This window comes from Pyrus communis, chromosome 17 (assembly GCF_963583255.1).
Source record: "Pyrus communis chromosome 17, drPyrComm1.1, whole genome shotgun sequence".
Lineage (NCBI taxonomy): Eukaryota > Viridiplantae > Streptophyta > Magnoliopsida > Rosales > Rosaceae > Pyrus > Pyrus communis.
In genome coordinates this window covers 18170635-18186228 of record NC_084819.1, presented here as the reverse complement: position 1 = coordinate 18186228, position 15594 = coordinate 18170635, and the positions used below count along the sequence as shown (strand labels likewise).

General features: G+C 37.4%; 2 protein-coding genes and 1 pseudogene across 2 annotated transcripts; 1 reads left to right on the top strand and 2 right to left on the bottom strand.

Moving 5' to 3' along the window:
• Positions 1-1414: 1414 nt before the first annotated feature.
• Positions 1415-5657, bottom strand: LOC137723034 (putative RNA polymerase II subunit B1 CTD phosphatase RPAP2 homolog; annotated as a pseudogene).
• A 1560-nt stretch (positions 5658-7217) lies between these two features.
• On the bottom strand, positions 7218-8755 carry LOC137723788 (serpin-ZX-like). Its single transcript, XM_068462978.1, has one exon. The coding sequence runs from the start codon at positions 8734-8736 to the stop codon at positions 7405-7407; it is 1332 nt and encodes a 443-aa protein (XP_068319079.1). The 5' UTR covers positions 8737-8755; the 3' UTR covers positions 7218-7404.
• Positions 8756-13897: 5142 nt separating this feature from the next.
• Positions 13898-15340, top strand: LOC137722470 (cysteine proteinase COT44-like). Its single transcript, XM_068461478.1, has 2 exons — positions 13898-14369; positions 14721-15340. Exons 1-2 carry the CDS (start codon positions 13898-13900, stop codon positions 15338-15340), a joined length of 1092 nt encoding a protein of 363 aa, XP_068317579.1.
• Positions 15341-15594: the final 254 nt, after the last annotated feature.

Here is a 15594-nt window from a genome sequence, read left to right as displayed (position 1 = left end):
GAACTAGTAATAATATGGTTCAAATTCACCTTTAACGAGAATCGAACCTAAAACCTTTAACTCACAAGTTAAGAATAATACAGCTAGATTGTAGTACTAAATGGTTGTTGAGCTTGAACGAAATGTTTTACTTTAAAAGTGATGCGCACATTGGTTCAAAACATTCAATTTGAAATTTTTTGACAATCATATTCTCATTTCTTAAAAGGGATGTGATATCTACACTCTTTTTTAATGCTTGCACACTCATTGGTAATTTCTATTTATTGATCTTCTTTAATACATTCGATCCGACGACCAAAAATTAAAAGAGTGTGAAAAGTAAAAAAAGATGTGTGAATATCACACCCCTTCCTAAAATCCTTATAGTGAAACAAATACGACAATATATGAATTTGTTACTTTATAACAACGTTATAATCATTTGGTTTAGTAATTTTCCTTAAGGCATACAACCTAAGTTAAAGTTTGATGTGAATGGTCTGAAGAGTTGCGGATGATATATAAGGAAATAATTAACGAATACTTTTACTACAAAAAGAACTAACTTTGCCACGGCACCTTTTAAGATCGGGATAACTCACAAAAACATTTCAATCACTTTCTGACCACAATTATATAACTCATCAGCATCAGAAATTAAACCCCAAACGTGTCATAAGAAATACAAACTTAAAATTCATCTCTAACTATTAAATCATCCTGTAATGGTTAAACATCAAGTTTAATTGGAATATACCCTTTTGTTTCTTTAATGTGGACCTTGGCCGAAATACAACATAATAGGTCCAAATCCCAGTTAATACTCCAATTGTTTAACCAGTTAAATAGAACGTCGGATATAATAAAAGGAAAACTAATGAAAAAAATTTTGAAAACTTTGAATTTTGACAATAAAGACAAAATAAAAGGTAAAATAAATAGTACCAAAATTGACTTTTTAGTGTAAAAATATAGTTTTTCGTTAAAATAAACAGTACCGAAAACTTTTCGTTAAAGTTCCCTATAAATAAATTCTAGGAGGGTGTTTATGTCTTTTTGAGGTGGGCGCCCTTGTTGTAAAGGAGGAGCGCCCAGAATAAATATAGTCCAACATGCGTATATACTTTGCCGGTAAAAGAAAAGGCCAAACAAAACCCATCATCCTCCTACGAATTGACTCTTAACAACTTCATACTTACCCACTCTCAAAACATCAACGTGTCCAAAACAAAAACACACTTTGATGCCTATTAGTCAAAATTAAGGATTAACAATTATTAATTAACATAATATCAACTCCTTACCCTAATCCTTCAATAATGCTTAAATAAGACTTTTAAGTTTGAAAACTCTTAGAGAGCTGACATAGACATAGCCAAGTTGGCTAAAACGATATGGTCCCCATGTCTCTCTACCCACATTCAAATCTCCATCCATGTAATTTCGACTAGATTAGACTACTCGACCAGAACAATGTGCTCTACCCAACTGCACTCGAGTTCGAATCTCCATTTATGTAGTTTCGATTAGGTTAAAGTATCACTAGAACCAAAGAAAACCCAAAACACTAGAGGCCATCTCTCCATCCTATTCTGGAATTCAACTTTGGCAGGAAGCATTTGTATAAATTACCATAAGTCTTCCTTTATTTGCCCAGCTTTGGTAGATTTCCCCCAACGCAATCCACAGAAACATTTTCCGTCGGATATATATTCAGAAAACATGTACAATGAAGCTTTAGACTTTCAACATCGTTCTTCCAGCTCTGAAAGAGTCAGCGGTGGATGGCTTTTCTCCAATCACTTTCATAGACAGGGTGCTTCCAACTGCTACTTTTGCAGTCAACAGCTTTCAAGTCTACGATCAAAATACGAGGCTACGAGTGGATTCCAGAAATTGAAACCGCATAATATTTAGATGAAAACGACGGTTACCATATATGATGTGTAGGCTGAGACAATTTGAAGTCAGCCTTCCATGCCATTAAGCACCACTCTGAGCTGAGAATTTGGGTGCTCGGCCTAGGGGTATTATATGATCCTTCATAAGCTCGTAGTGTTCTGCAGTTATCTCGGAACCATCCAGCACCTATTTGGCCAAAACCAAAACCACATGTACAGATTAACGCTTTGTTTTAACTCGCGAACATACAGTATATAAAACTTGAGATCCAATATTTAATATGTTAATTACTACAATGTCTAAACATACATGCATACTTAAAGATAGCTGATAAGAAAATCGAAACAAATTTTTGTCTAAATCTTTTTCTTTACTTACACTTATATTCTCTTGTATGTAAGGTAAATAAGTTTGAGACCGGAAAAAAAAAATATATATATATATATATATATATATATATGAGGCCTTACCTTGTGAAACAGCATCCTTCTGTCCGGCATGCAAGGACCAAGTGCAGGGATCCTGCAAACAGAGAGTCCCTCAAGGAAAAGAAGAACAACCACTTTCCATTGTTTCATTCTGAATGCTGGTAGTGCATCAACAAAAGTCATCGTCCCCAACATGCGGCTCTGTACAGAAACGTCTAGGTCACATGTTGCCAAACAATAGGGAATGAATCTATTTATGCAAAATTAAAATAAGTTATAATAATCATGTCACGTTGACAAAATTAACACAGTATTTGGTTGCACTGCAGGGTCTTTTATACTGATTAAAGCACACCGACAAAAAGTCATGCCAATATAACAAAACATTTGCAAACTGTCAGCTTGCACTACTAAGTATACAAGTAAATAATGGTAAATGTAAAATCAACATGTGGGAAGTAGCTCCTAGGAACTAATAAGGTGAAAAGATATCTTTCCCAGTCCTCGTTAATCACACATATAGTTGGAGTTGTAAACTCCACTGAATTCACTTGGATAATGGTCAAAACCCATGGATGTAAAGGAGTTATGTATCCTCAAAAAATGAATCCTCTACGTGGTTAATGACACATAACACAAATGCAAGTGCTTCGCCTAAAAGTAGAACAACGAGGAAAATTGCATGTATTCCTATAAAACTTGCGTTCAATATGAAATGTATATAAAGCAGTAAGCTTTAAGTTTAAATGCCTGACAATGGCGCCAAGCGGAAAATGCAAAGTCCTACGCAGCCAAAAGGCTTCAAGTCTTGGTTTTGTTATGGGCTTAACACATACTTAACCAACACATATAAAGTTTTCAATTGTGTATTATAAGGAGGTAACTAGAATTATAAACAAACGGTTAAGCATGACAAATTATGTTTGACAATGAGGTACACTAAAGCAAATCCATTCATCTAATTTTCATCAAAATTCAAACAAAACATGCAAAAGATTAAAAACAATACCATTTCTTGCTCCAAACTAGATACTGGTGTTGGAAGCCTGAGTTGGGAAACAATTCCTGGTAGAGTCCGAGCAAGAGATTCAGCTAGGGTTTTCTTGATTTCAGAAGAGTGGCCACCAGCCAAGACAATCTTACGGGGATACTCTTTCCCATTAATAGAGAGAAATTCTTCATGAAATCTTTCATCCCTCCCATATATATACGCTAGCGTGGATGATGTTATCCATGTAAAGAGAGAGTTCCCCATTGTTAAAAATGGTGATAACTGAAACACATGAAAGGTTTCATCAGCATAGAACTTACAAAGAGAAATAATATGCAATGACCTTAGATTTACACTCTTACAGTTAAGCTGAAACCCTCTGGCGGATCATCAAACCAAGTATCCTCAGAGTCAAACAAATCAAAATTTGGAATTCCAGGATTTCTTGGTTGCAGAGGAGCTTGTTCTGGTTCAAGCATGTCAACATCCTCATTAGGCTCTTCTTCAACCACACCATCTGGACGTGGCAATAAAATAATTCCAGCACTCGAAACTGATATTTGAAAAGGACACGTGGAAAGAAACACCATTACATATCAAACGACCAAGTTCCACCACCATGTAATATCCTACCTACTAAATACATTTAAACCAAATAATGACATACAAGCACCATTGACATCAGATTCTCCAGATGCAACAGCTTCTGCTGCCTGCCTCAATGCCATGGCACAGAATTCTGCAGATTCCAAACGTTCATTATCTTGCAATTCCAAATTCCCTAATACACCAGAACCCTCTTTTGCACCTTGCACTTCTCTAACCTCGGAAACATTTTTAATCTTAGTGCTATCAATCTTCTCATCAGACCAGGTAACAGAGCAACCGACTCCATTTTCTGCTGAAGGTTTAAACAAAGGTTTGTGGTTGCTGCCAAATGTATCATAACCAGTCATTCTATGTTCCACCTTCTCGTCAGCCCAAGTAACAGAGTGATTAAGTTTTTTTGCCCCTGAAGGTTTAAGAGAGGATCTCAACATTCGCTCATTTGATTTCTAAGCCTTATCACCATGGAATTCCTCTCTTGCTTCTTTAATAATTATATTCAAAACAGTTTGAGAAGTCTCTGATGTTGAAGGCGCCTCTTGAACACCAACATCATCTTCCTTGGAAATCGTACTTTTTTCCCCTCTTGATTTTCTGGATTTCTTTTCATAATCATTCTTAATATGAGAAACTTTTCCTTCTGATTCTTTAACCTTAGTTTCACAACCATTCTCCCCAGAACTTGGTGGGATTTTGGACACACTGTATTCATCACTAGCGATTATACAACTCATGAAATCCATCTCATTAAAGATCATATCTTTCCCGCCACTCGTTTTCGCTTCTTTACCTTTGGACCCTACAATGTACAATACTTACTCACTTTAGCGAACACTAACAGAACACATTAACAACCAAAAAAGACAAAACAAAACAATCCTAGAAACCTGAGCAACCATGAGATAGGCTCTTCAACTTAAATATAATACAGTTGTAGCAATAACAGATTCACAAACAAAAACAAAAAAGCAGATACCTTTTTTGCTCTTTTTCGAACCCAATGGCTTGGATATCCGCTGATTGTGTGGAACATAACCCTCAATAGCATTAGAGGGACCAACGACGCCCACATCCCCTAACTGTACTTCACTCTTTTCTTCAATCTTCAACTTAGAAATCCCAAATCCCCACTGTCCACTTCGCTCTTTTCTTTGATCTTCAACTTCGAAATCCCTAATGTCCCCCAACACCACTTCCCCTTTTTCAAAATCCACATCCACAAAAGCCCTCAAGACCCTCTCAACCTTGCCATAATCCAAGACATCGCACCTCTCCTCGCTCAAACTCTGAACAAAAGCCTTGCTTTCGATAAGACAGCTCGAGGAGCAGTACATGTAGGTCTCATGGAGGTCGTAGACCTTGTGCTCCTTGAGCGGAATGCGATAGTGGCCCTTGCGGGGGCCGGAGGATTCCGGAGGCAAGGTATTGGGGCAGAGAGGGTAGCCGCAGTGGTCGGCTATGGTGCGCTCCGTGACAACGTCGTTGTAGTCGGAGCGGGAGATGATTGAGCCGGCCTAAGTATAGGTGGTCTAGGGTTTTGACGCCGTCGAGGAGAGCGAGTTGGAGCTTGTAAACTGTGTCTTTCACTGACGCCGGTGGCTGCTGCGGCGGCGGCGGTTGGCTCTTCCCCATTTTTTGCAGAGAAGGGGGGGTTCCGATCACAATTAGGGTTTTGAAATTTGGGGTTTAAAGCTTTTGGCCTTCTGGAGATTTGAATTGAATTGAAATTTGGAATTAGAAGCTCACGAACACCGATCTCTTTTGTTCAGTTGGTTTTGTTTAGTCCGCGGGTTTCATAGTGTGGGTCAAATCCAAAGCGGGAATCCGACCCATTGTTCTCGCACGTCATTTTTAACTTTCGAGTGTCAGAACAAATAAATTAAATAATATTAATAAAAAAAATATTAACAAAAATGTGTGAGGGATGAAAATAAGAGCACTTTTCTAAATAATACAGTCCATCTACTCGGCTTGTATTTATTTATCCGTTTGTTTTTTTAACAAAATATAAAATAATAATTATATTATATCTGAATTACGCAAGTGAATATAACATCTATGAAGAGGCAGAGCACACAACTCTAACCTTAACTAAACCCAAAACTATATTTGTCATTCATTACTACGCTCTGGTGGTGAAGTGAGAGATCTTAGGTTCGAATCTCTTGGATGACAAATTCGATACCAAAATAGGTTGTCCATTGTATGGCTTAGCCGCACTCCTCCTCCTCCTATTAGTGTAAAAATATCGATGTACTAAAAAATAATGATAATAATAATAAACTCAAAACTATATATACTTAGCTTGTTTGGCCAAACCCTAAACTCCAAGTGTTTCTTCTCAAGTTCGATGGACTCCTAACTAACAAGTTGCAGAGATAAATTCTTTATCGGTTAAATCCGAAAAGTGATTGGGGCCTAGGTAATATAAATTCTTCTCCCATTTAGCCTCAAAAATCTTGAAGCGCTTCTCCTTCTCTTGTGCATCCTTTTAAACTTGTCCGTGTTCTGTCATCCACTTCTCGAAGATCTCCGACGTGCTTCTTTGCCGAGCGTAAGATGATTCTTACGACGACCACAACACCAAAAGTAGCACAAGCAGTATCGCCAAGCAGATCGATCGAAAGCCAGCCATCTCCTCAGGGAGTAGCAATTGTACTATAGAATTAACTAGGGAAGGGAATTCTCTTGATAACTTGTAAAATATAGTGAAGTTGATCTCGATCGTACAATATATACAGAGGTAAACTGAGTGCAAGTTGGAAGTAGGATTCCTTGACACACAAGAATACAAAGCCTAATAAGACAAGTAAATCAAACCCTAACCCTAGACATAAGAGGAAAACAGAGAATCCGGATGGGATTGTATGCTCCTACTCACCGTTAAAAGGAAAGGGTGCATAATTCCAATTGCAAATAATTTGTCTAATTCTCGAACGAATTTTTTATTTTTTTTTAGTATAGCGATACATTTTATAATAAGAGAAATGAGAGTTCGGTTCGGTTAAGCTACAATAGACCATATGCATTAAAAGCTAGGCTATACAACAATAAGTACCTATACAATAGACCTCTTGACTCTGATCGCAAGCCTTATTTTGTTGGATCTTATTTTCTGACTTTGTTTCCACAATACAGAGACTTGCTAACTTTACTCCATCACCAGGAACATCAAACAACGTACTTGGATGGTTCCGCTTTGGAATTCTCTTTTGAGCAGAACGGTTTGTTCTTCATGATTCAAAATCTCAGATACACCCTAATCATCCGAAAACATTGTTATTTTTGTATTGGATGTGGACAATTTTTAGAACAAAACCACCGCAAACTAAATTATCAAAGATGCAACCTAAATAAAAGAGTTGGGAATTTTATTAATAATCATAAAGGTCTAGTTCGTTCAGTTTTCATATGTTAAGCTCCCAGGCAGGCAATGAAGACCACGGCCAACTACAAATTGAAATTGAATTTACATATATAACCCAAATAGATAGATCAACCCGCGAGCGGATTCAGCACTTGCCCAATGAACAACACCGTTCCAGTAATTTCTTCTCTGATGACGAACATGAATGGATGATCGGCCACAAAATCTATCTTGTCAGGAGGATTAAGCGAACTCCCCGCAAGAATGCCAGTAACAGCTGCCGCTTCAGTGCCTTCTTCATTAACTTCAACGCAGGATTTGTGAAGCATCCTAAAAGCATCGCCGGAAGGAAGCCAGTTAAACATCTCTGTCAACTCACTAGTAAAAGGCAACACCAATCCTAAATCCTTGAGAGTTTTGGACGCTTCCAAGTCGGAAGAAAACTTAAACCTTGGGATTTTGAAGTCGCCCACTTCAACTTTACCGTACGGTTGATGTCGATTCAAGAAGTCAGATCCGGAACAAACTTTGTCCACCAAACCTGGCAGTCCGTCTTCCGCATCAGGCAGAATCAAGTACATGGAGAAACGTCGCCGAGGAGGTTTGCCTTCTTCTTCTCCACCTTGTCGGTAAGGAAGCTGTAAGACTTTAAAGCCGTCAAACGCCCTTACAAACTGCCACTTGTCACTGGTCATGAAGTGTGCCCGAACTGAGCTCCCGTCGAGGAGGTTGAAGTCATGCTCTTTGGTATTCAACGCATCAAACTTCTCCTCCCAAACCCCTTTGAAGTACAATGCATTCGCAAACACGAGCCTTGTTGCACCGTTAATTGATGCGGGAGGAAGAAATTCTTTGATCAGGCCACCAGTCTTCCCTTGGGCCCAAGAATTCACTTTGATTCTCACCTCATCCGCTTTGTTCTGGAAATCGACTTTGTCCGCAACTGCCTTGTAAAACACGGCCACCGCCTCTTTGAAAGAAGGCTTGATAGAGAGAGACTCATCAACCCAAAGTCCATTGGCAAAGGACAGACGGGGACCGCCACTGGCAGATCCATCTGCCAAAACCAATGGAACTAGATCCGCAGCGAGGGCGTTGAGTTCGGCGGTGGAGTTGGACTTGAGAAAAGAGAGTAACTGGTCCCTCGCCGGACCCTTTGTCCCCGCCACGATCAGGCTCAAAACGATGTGGATGGACAGCGGAGAGAACACCATGTTTTTGTCCTTGGCTTCGGACTGAAGCAAAGGCTTTGTGATTCTCATAGCGGCAGCTGTTTGGCTGCGGACAAAAATTCTCAAATCTGACAAATCCCTATCCCTAGATATCACTGGAAGTTGGACCGGAGGAGTGGTTAGGGTTTTTGCGATGACGGTGGGGTGAATAGGCGGCTTCTTGGACCAGAAAATAAAGCTGAAAAGTAAAAACAGCGAGCAGGAAATTAGTTTGAGAGGAGATGCCATGCCTGATGAATCGATGACTCTGTCGGAGATTCGGGATAGGAACAAACAAATACTTTGACACATATTTGTATGAGAATATATCAAATATAGCCAAAAATTAATTCTTAATTTTAAAAATATCACTTTTTATAAAAATCTTTCAAATATATCTAAAATTTTACTTAAATAGACATAAATACCTTTAAACTTAACAATCAAATAAATTAAAGGTTTTTTAGCCAAAATGATTCGTGAAATTGACATAACTTCTTAATCTAGTCCTTAACAATGAATGATAATCAATAGTAGTGTTCTAGAAATTGTCTATTGTGAATCATTTTAGTCTTTCTTTGAATTTGTCAATCGTGATCATTTTGGTTTTTTCATGAAAAATCTGACAATTGCTCTGTTAGTATTATGATGTGGCGCCAAGTGGATCTCACGGATTAACTTTAAAAACTATTTTTATATTTAAAACTAAAAATGATATTAGTTAGAAAAAAAGTGTTGAAGGCATGATTGAAATTATGCTACTACCACTTGCGGTAACCGTAGCGGTACTCAATGTCGGTGATGAGGGGGTCGAAGGGGATAGGGTTGTGATGGTGGAGTGTAGAAGCCAGGATGAAGTTGGACTGGAGCTTGAGACGACAGTAGCTAAAAAGCCTTTAATTTATTTAATTGTTAAAACTGAGGGTAATTGTGTCTATATAAATGAAAATTTGGATATATTTGAAAGTTTTTATAAAAAGTGACATTTTTTAAATTAAAAGTTAATTTTTTGCTATATTTGACAAATACTCTATTTTGTATTTAATCACTAGATTTTATAACATCTAATCGTCTTGATTAAGAGTAATGTTGAGATTTTAAAACTTATTTAAACCAAAAATGAAATGATTCATAAAAAAACGTAGGCAACAAGTCAGCAAAAACACTACTGCAAATAACAAATTATGATAAATAACTTGGGTTTTATTTATTTATATGCTTACTAAACATGACATTATATTTATAGTTTTTTTTTTGTTTAATTTTATTTTCCACACCTTGAGGATAATTTGTGATTTAAGTTTGGGGATGGGAAATAATTTTTGAGTCAGTTAAAAATTTTCATTCTTTTTAAGTTAATATTCATAGATTATTTTAAACATTAGAACAAATGGGCATGGTGATGATTAATCCCACATTAAAGTCTTTTCTATTTATTGTTGCTTAAACACTAATCCATGAGTCTAATCCATAAGTTATACTTTTATATACAGAATATTTAGCCGATAAAAGTCCACATTTAAAAAATTCTAGATTTTTTTTTTCTTTCTATTTACATGCCTTATGTTTTCCTTGTCTAAAGCAGCAAAATTCCCATTCCATCAGGTATCATTCCGCTTCTTCGTATCATCATTTGTAACAAAAGAAATTATATCAACATAGAAGTGATACTCATCAATTGAAGTCCACATGGTAAAAAGCCTTGTCAGAAAAAAGGACACAAAATTGAAAACCCAAAACATGAGTACAGACTCTACACTCGACAGAGTAGTTAATAAGAAACAGTTTCATCAAACAAAGATACAAAGCGGACTATATGATTTCATGTGAAAACATCTTATATTCACCATTTACTATCAAGCACAAACCCAGCAAGAGTTTACTTTGAAGTATGCATACATAAGAATACAGTTTAGTGGATCTATACAATATAGATAAAGTTATACAACATCCATTTCTTAAACTGATTAAAATTAAAAATTAGCTACATATTAATCAAATATGAAAAGATGATCATTTTAAAAGTTATTTATAAATTCATCACTTCAACTAATTTTTCAAATATTTATGTTGGTGTCATTTCTCTAGGTTGGGTATATTTGAGTCTTCAGGACCCAAATGCAACCAAGAAGATAAAATAATTAATAATTTTTCACTTATAATTGAGTGGTATAAGGGAATGACCCTCATGGAAGATCGATCTATTATTTACTACTTTATTCAAAGGTACAACTTCCTCACCAGTTTATTATGAAATTTTCATGGTCTCCATGACTTTCGGATTTGGCTAACCCCATTTACAGCGACTTGACATTTAGATTACAGTAATGAAAAAAAAGAAAAACCTAAACAAAAGATTCAATTGTCTTAAGATATCCGCCGTCCAGCTACATAATGGATGTTCGATCTTCGTTAGAGAAATAAGGCAAATACGATGAATGGTATGGAAAGTGTCACCTTTGCGACTAAGGATTTCATAATTGATTGACATTATCAGCCAATTATGTTAGTTTAGCCGAAAGTGCTTTCTATAAACTTTCCAGGAAACACTTGCGGCTAAAGTTTCTCAGTAATCAAGTTGTTGATGCTCTAGCTTCATTTGGCACAGCTGGTAGTGCTCTTATTATTGGTGATCAACTGTTCCAGATTTTCCCTAGAAAATTGCCCATCTTATGCTAGATTTCTACTAGATTCTTTCCTGTATTATTTGAGATTACTCTACCTACAACGATTCACAAGGATCGCTATACGTAGTACCATAGCTTAGGAATACGCCAACGGTATCACATACAAATCGTCACGCTACGCGCACAAACGCAATATAATGTATTTCACACAATCCTCAATGGAACATGGTTTGGTTCACCCTCACAAGCAGATATATAATATACGTGTAAGCAATTCATCGTGGATATAACATTTATGGTTAAATTGATGACTTTACAAATGTGTGGAATAGATTCACCCCATGTAGATTAGAATTTTGAAGATAAGTTGTTTGTTAATGATTGTCTACATGATAAAGGCATGGTGTGGCATCCGTGTCAATCTAGAAATTGGCCTCACACTTTCCATGTCATTAGTTTTAAATATTTACAGTTAGCCAAGTAACTTGACACGATGAGTTTTAAAGTAAAATAAAAAATAAAAATAACAAAGAGCGTAATTCAATTGAAAAAGCATTTAGAAATCTCAAGGATGTGAAATTAACGTAAGTGGCCCTTTAATTAAACACAACCATTTGAAGTTTGAACATGGCCTCACACATTAATCAAGAAAGACTTCAAGGTGTTTATCTACTTTTGGATATATTCATCGAACTTGGCCTCATGGACTGATCGATCAATGTTCTTAAAGGTATCGTTTGGTATGCAGACGGGACATGACGAAATGGAATGGGACAGGACGGGACGGGACAGGACGGAACGGAACGGAGCAGGAGCAAAGATGCCCTCGGATGGAAACAAGGAGGAAGAAGAAGGAGACGGAGAGGTTATAATTTTGTGTTCCACGGATGTGGAACAAGTCGTTCCAGGAGAGTGAGGTGGAACGAAAATTCATCCAAAACTCGTCCCGTGGAACAACTCGTTCCACCCGTTTTAGGCGCACCAAACGTGGGATGGAACGCCTTGTCCCACTCTTCTCCGTCCCGTCCCATGTACCAAACGGTACCAAAGACCACATATATGTTAATTACTCATTTTTTCTTGTACAAGAAAGAAAACTAACCCTCTAAACCCTAACATTATATTGAAACATAACATCATTGTTACAAAGAAAAAGGCCCTCGTTTGGATTTGAACTTGGGTGGCTATTAATTTTCTTTTGTTTTTGCTAAAGAGTGGCAGTTAATTGAAAACAAATTTATAAAAGCCACTTTCGTCAAAGACAACATATAGAAATATAGCTATTATTTTAAACTTATTTAAACTAAACCAAAAATGAATTGATTCATAAATAAAAAAAACAAGTAAACGAAAAACACTGTTGCAAGTAACAAATTACGATAAATAACTTGAGTTTTATTATTGATGTGCTTATTGAACATAACAATATAATAATACGAATTAAATTTGAGTTTTTGTGCCCTAGACGTTTTGAGTTCCCGTGCAGTCACCTTGGTTGCCTTGAGCCAGGGCCGACCAAGGAAGAAATACAAGAGACAAATGAGTACTTTTTGATATATTCATCGAACTTGGCCTCATGGACTGATCGATCAATGTTCTTAAATTTGGCAATGTTGTGAGGAGGGCTAGCATCACATATAGTGAAAATCAGTACTCTTGTGTCCATCCTCATTCGGATTCGACGCTCCCCGACCACCATTACCTCTTTTCCCCACCAAAACACCACGTAACTATTGAAATAAATATGGCAATCTTGTAGGTAGACTTCATATAACCACTACAACTTTATTCATACTACCGAAATAAAAGAAAAAATTAAACCCGAAGAAATGCAAGAGACAAATTAAGCATATGATAGATCAGAATGGTTGAAGTAGAGGAAAACATCAGAATTAAGTGCCCAAAGCTTTATTGAATGGTCAAAATTCGTCTACTGGATACGTGTACGTTTCAAAATTTTCATTATCTAATTTGAGATCCTCTTTGATCACAATTCGGTCCTCCTTCATGTACATTTCTGATTATGCATTATACCAAAACTAGTTCAAAATTAGCGTGTTTTTACTTTAGATTGAATCTGTTTATTTTCCTCATTTGTGATTGATCCTTCAAAATTTTTGTACACATGTATAGCAACTTGATGCTGAAGAAAACAAATTTATGTTGACATTATTGCATAAATAAATAGTTCACATCATATATATTCCCAATCAACATTGTGTTCGCACACTATTCACAGTCCACATCACACGACGAATGTTAAAATGAACCGATCATTGATTCAAATGATAAAAAGAAATTAAGGTCATGATTCAACTCTGGACTAAGAGAGTAAGCTAGCCTAAGTTCCTAAAATAATAACAAAACCACGAATTGTCAGCTTGATCTCTTCATTTCAATGGGACTCTCTTTTGGTATATGAAATTAAACAGTAAGCTAGCCTGAGTGTCTAAATATAATGCAAATGGGATGTGAATGGTTAGAATGATGTAAAGATAATCAATCGGACAAATATTGTTTGGGCAGTTGAATGTTTTCAAATTACATCAACACCAATTTCTTCATTTCACACTTGCAATATTATGTTCCCTTCACATTTTTTCTCAAAACCTCATACACCGTTGCTTACACGGAAAATATGGTGCATTATTGGTAATTTGTGAGGTACATCAGAGTTTAATGGGAGAGATAAACGCTGACACTTTACAAGTGTGTGAGTTAGTATAAAAACCCATTCATTTGTGCAAACTATTACTCAGTGAGATCAAAAGCTAGCTAGCAACATGTCTCCCCTCAAAACAATATTCTTTGTAGCACTAACCATAGGAACTTTGGCAACCTCTCCTTCCTCGGCTAGCCAATTTCATGGCAATGAGGAGGTGGGGACGAATCATGATGAGGAAGAAGCTATGCGGGAGATGCACATCAAGTGGATGAAGGAACACGGGAGAGTGTACAACACCATAGAGGAGAGGGAGATGCGCTACCAAAATTTCAAGGCTACAGCTAAGTTCATTGAGGCTTCCAACAAAGACACAAGCAAGACATACACCTCTGGATTCAACGCTCTATCGGACCTCACGGACGATGAGTTTCAGAGACTGGCTACTTGCGCAGGTGGAAGAGTGCCCCCCCACTCGTCTCCAACCAACGACGCCATCTACATTGACGATGCTGGACTTGAGGATGTGCGAGAATACGTGGATTGGGTGGATGCTGGGGCTGTGACCTCGGTGAAGGATCAGGGCCTTTGTGGTAAGACTATGCTTAATTTCTTACACTAGTTAATACTTCACCTTTGTTTAAAGTTTTAGTTTTTTCAATAAAAAACTAAAGGATTTCAGCTTTTTGCATTAATAAAATGATCATGTTTTAGTAAGTTTAAACAGATCAAGTTTTAATATTTTAATAAAACCCATCAAAACCCTCTAGAAAGTTTTGAACAAGTAGTTAACCCTCCAATTATATATGCAACTATTTATTTGTTTTTTTTTTTTTTGAAACCTATGCAACTATTTATTTGTTAAGAAAGGAAAATAAAACACAATAATTGTTCAACGAGTTGTTGGGGAACTTAAAATGTACTTTATGTTGTTTGTGATACAGGGTCCTGCTGGGCATTTAGTGCAGTGGGAGCCGTGGAAGGGCTGAACAAAATCAAGACCGACGACTTAGTCGACCTTTCAGTTCAGCAACTCATCGACTGTGACACTCATGGGTACAATAAGGGCTGCAGTGGTGGCTATATAGACAAAGCCATGAAGTACATGTCTGACATCCAACAAAGCATTGATACGGAAGAGGAATACCCGTACAAGGGCGTACAGTCACCGATCTGTTTAGCGAAGCCGGAAGGCGACTACAGCGACATTATAACTGTTACCGGTTATGCCTTTGTCTCTCCCAATGAAGCCTCCTTGGCTAAAGAAGTTTCCCAGCAGCCCGTTTCTGCTCTGGTGGATTTTCATGACCCTGAATTTAAAACTTACAGAACTGGTGTGTACGATGGGCACTGTGGCCAGAACACAACACATGCCGTCCTTGTCGTCGGATATGGCGGTGATGTCGTTATCGGACAAGAGTGGTGGGTTGTGAAGAACTCCTGGGGTCCACAATGGGGTGACGGAGGCTACATCCGACTGCCGAAAGGTGTCAATCTTAAAGACGGACCATGCGGGCTTGCTATGTCAGCAGTAGTTCCATACTCGGAGTCGGAGGGAAATTAGCTTTCATCGTTCATAAGTTTCTTAAATAATAATTATCTGATGCTCAGTTGGTTTGATTACATGGATATATATATATATATATATATATAATAAACACACTGTTCCCTACTTCATTTTGTGAAAGACAACCTCTCTCTCTCTCTCTCTCTCTCTCTCTCTCTCTCTCTCTCTCTCTCTCTCTCTCTCTCTCTCTCTCTCTCTCTCTCTCTCTCTCTCTCTCTCTCTCTCTCTCTCTCTCTCTCTCTCTCTCTCTC

Excerpts from the sequence above, each read along its gene's own strand:
- LOC137722470 (XM_068461478.1), top strand. The coding sequence starts at position 13,898 with ATGTCTCCCCTCAAAACAATATTCTTTGTAGCACTAACCATAGGAACT. Across the intron at positions 14,370-14,720 it reads GAAGGATCAGGGCCTTTGTG|GGTCCTGCTGGGCATTTAGT; the intron begins GTAAGACTATGC and ends TTTGTGATACAG.
- LOC137723788 (XM_068462978.1), bottom strand. The coding sequence starts at position 8,736 with ATGGCATCTCCTCTCAAACTAATTTCCTGCTCGCTGTTTTTACTTTTC.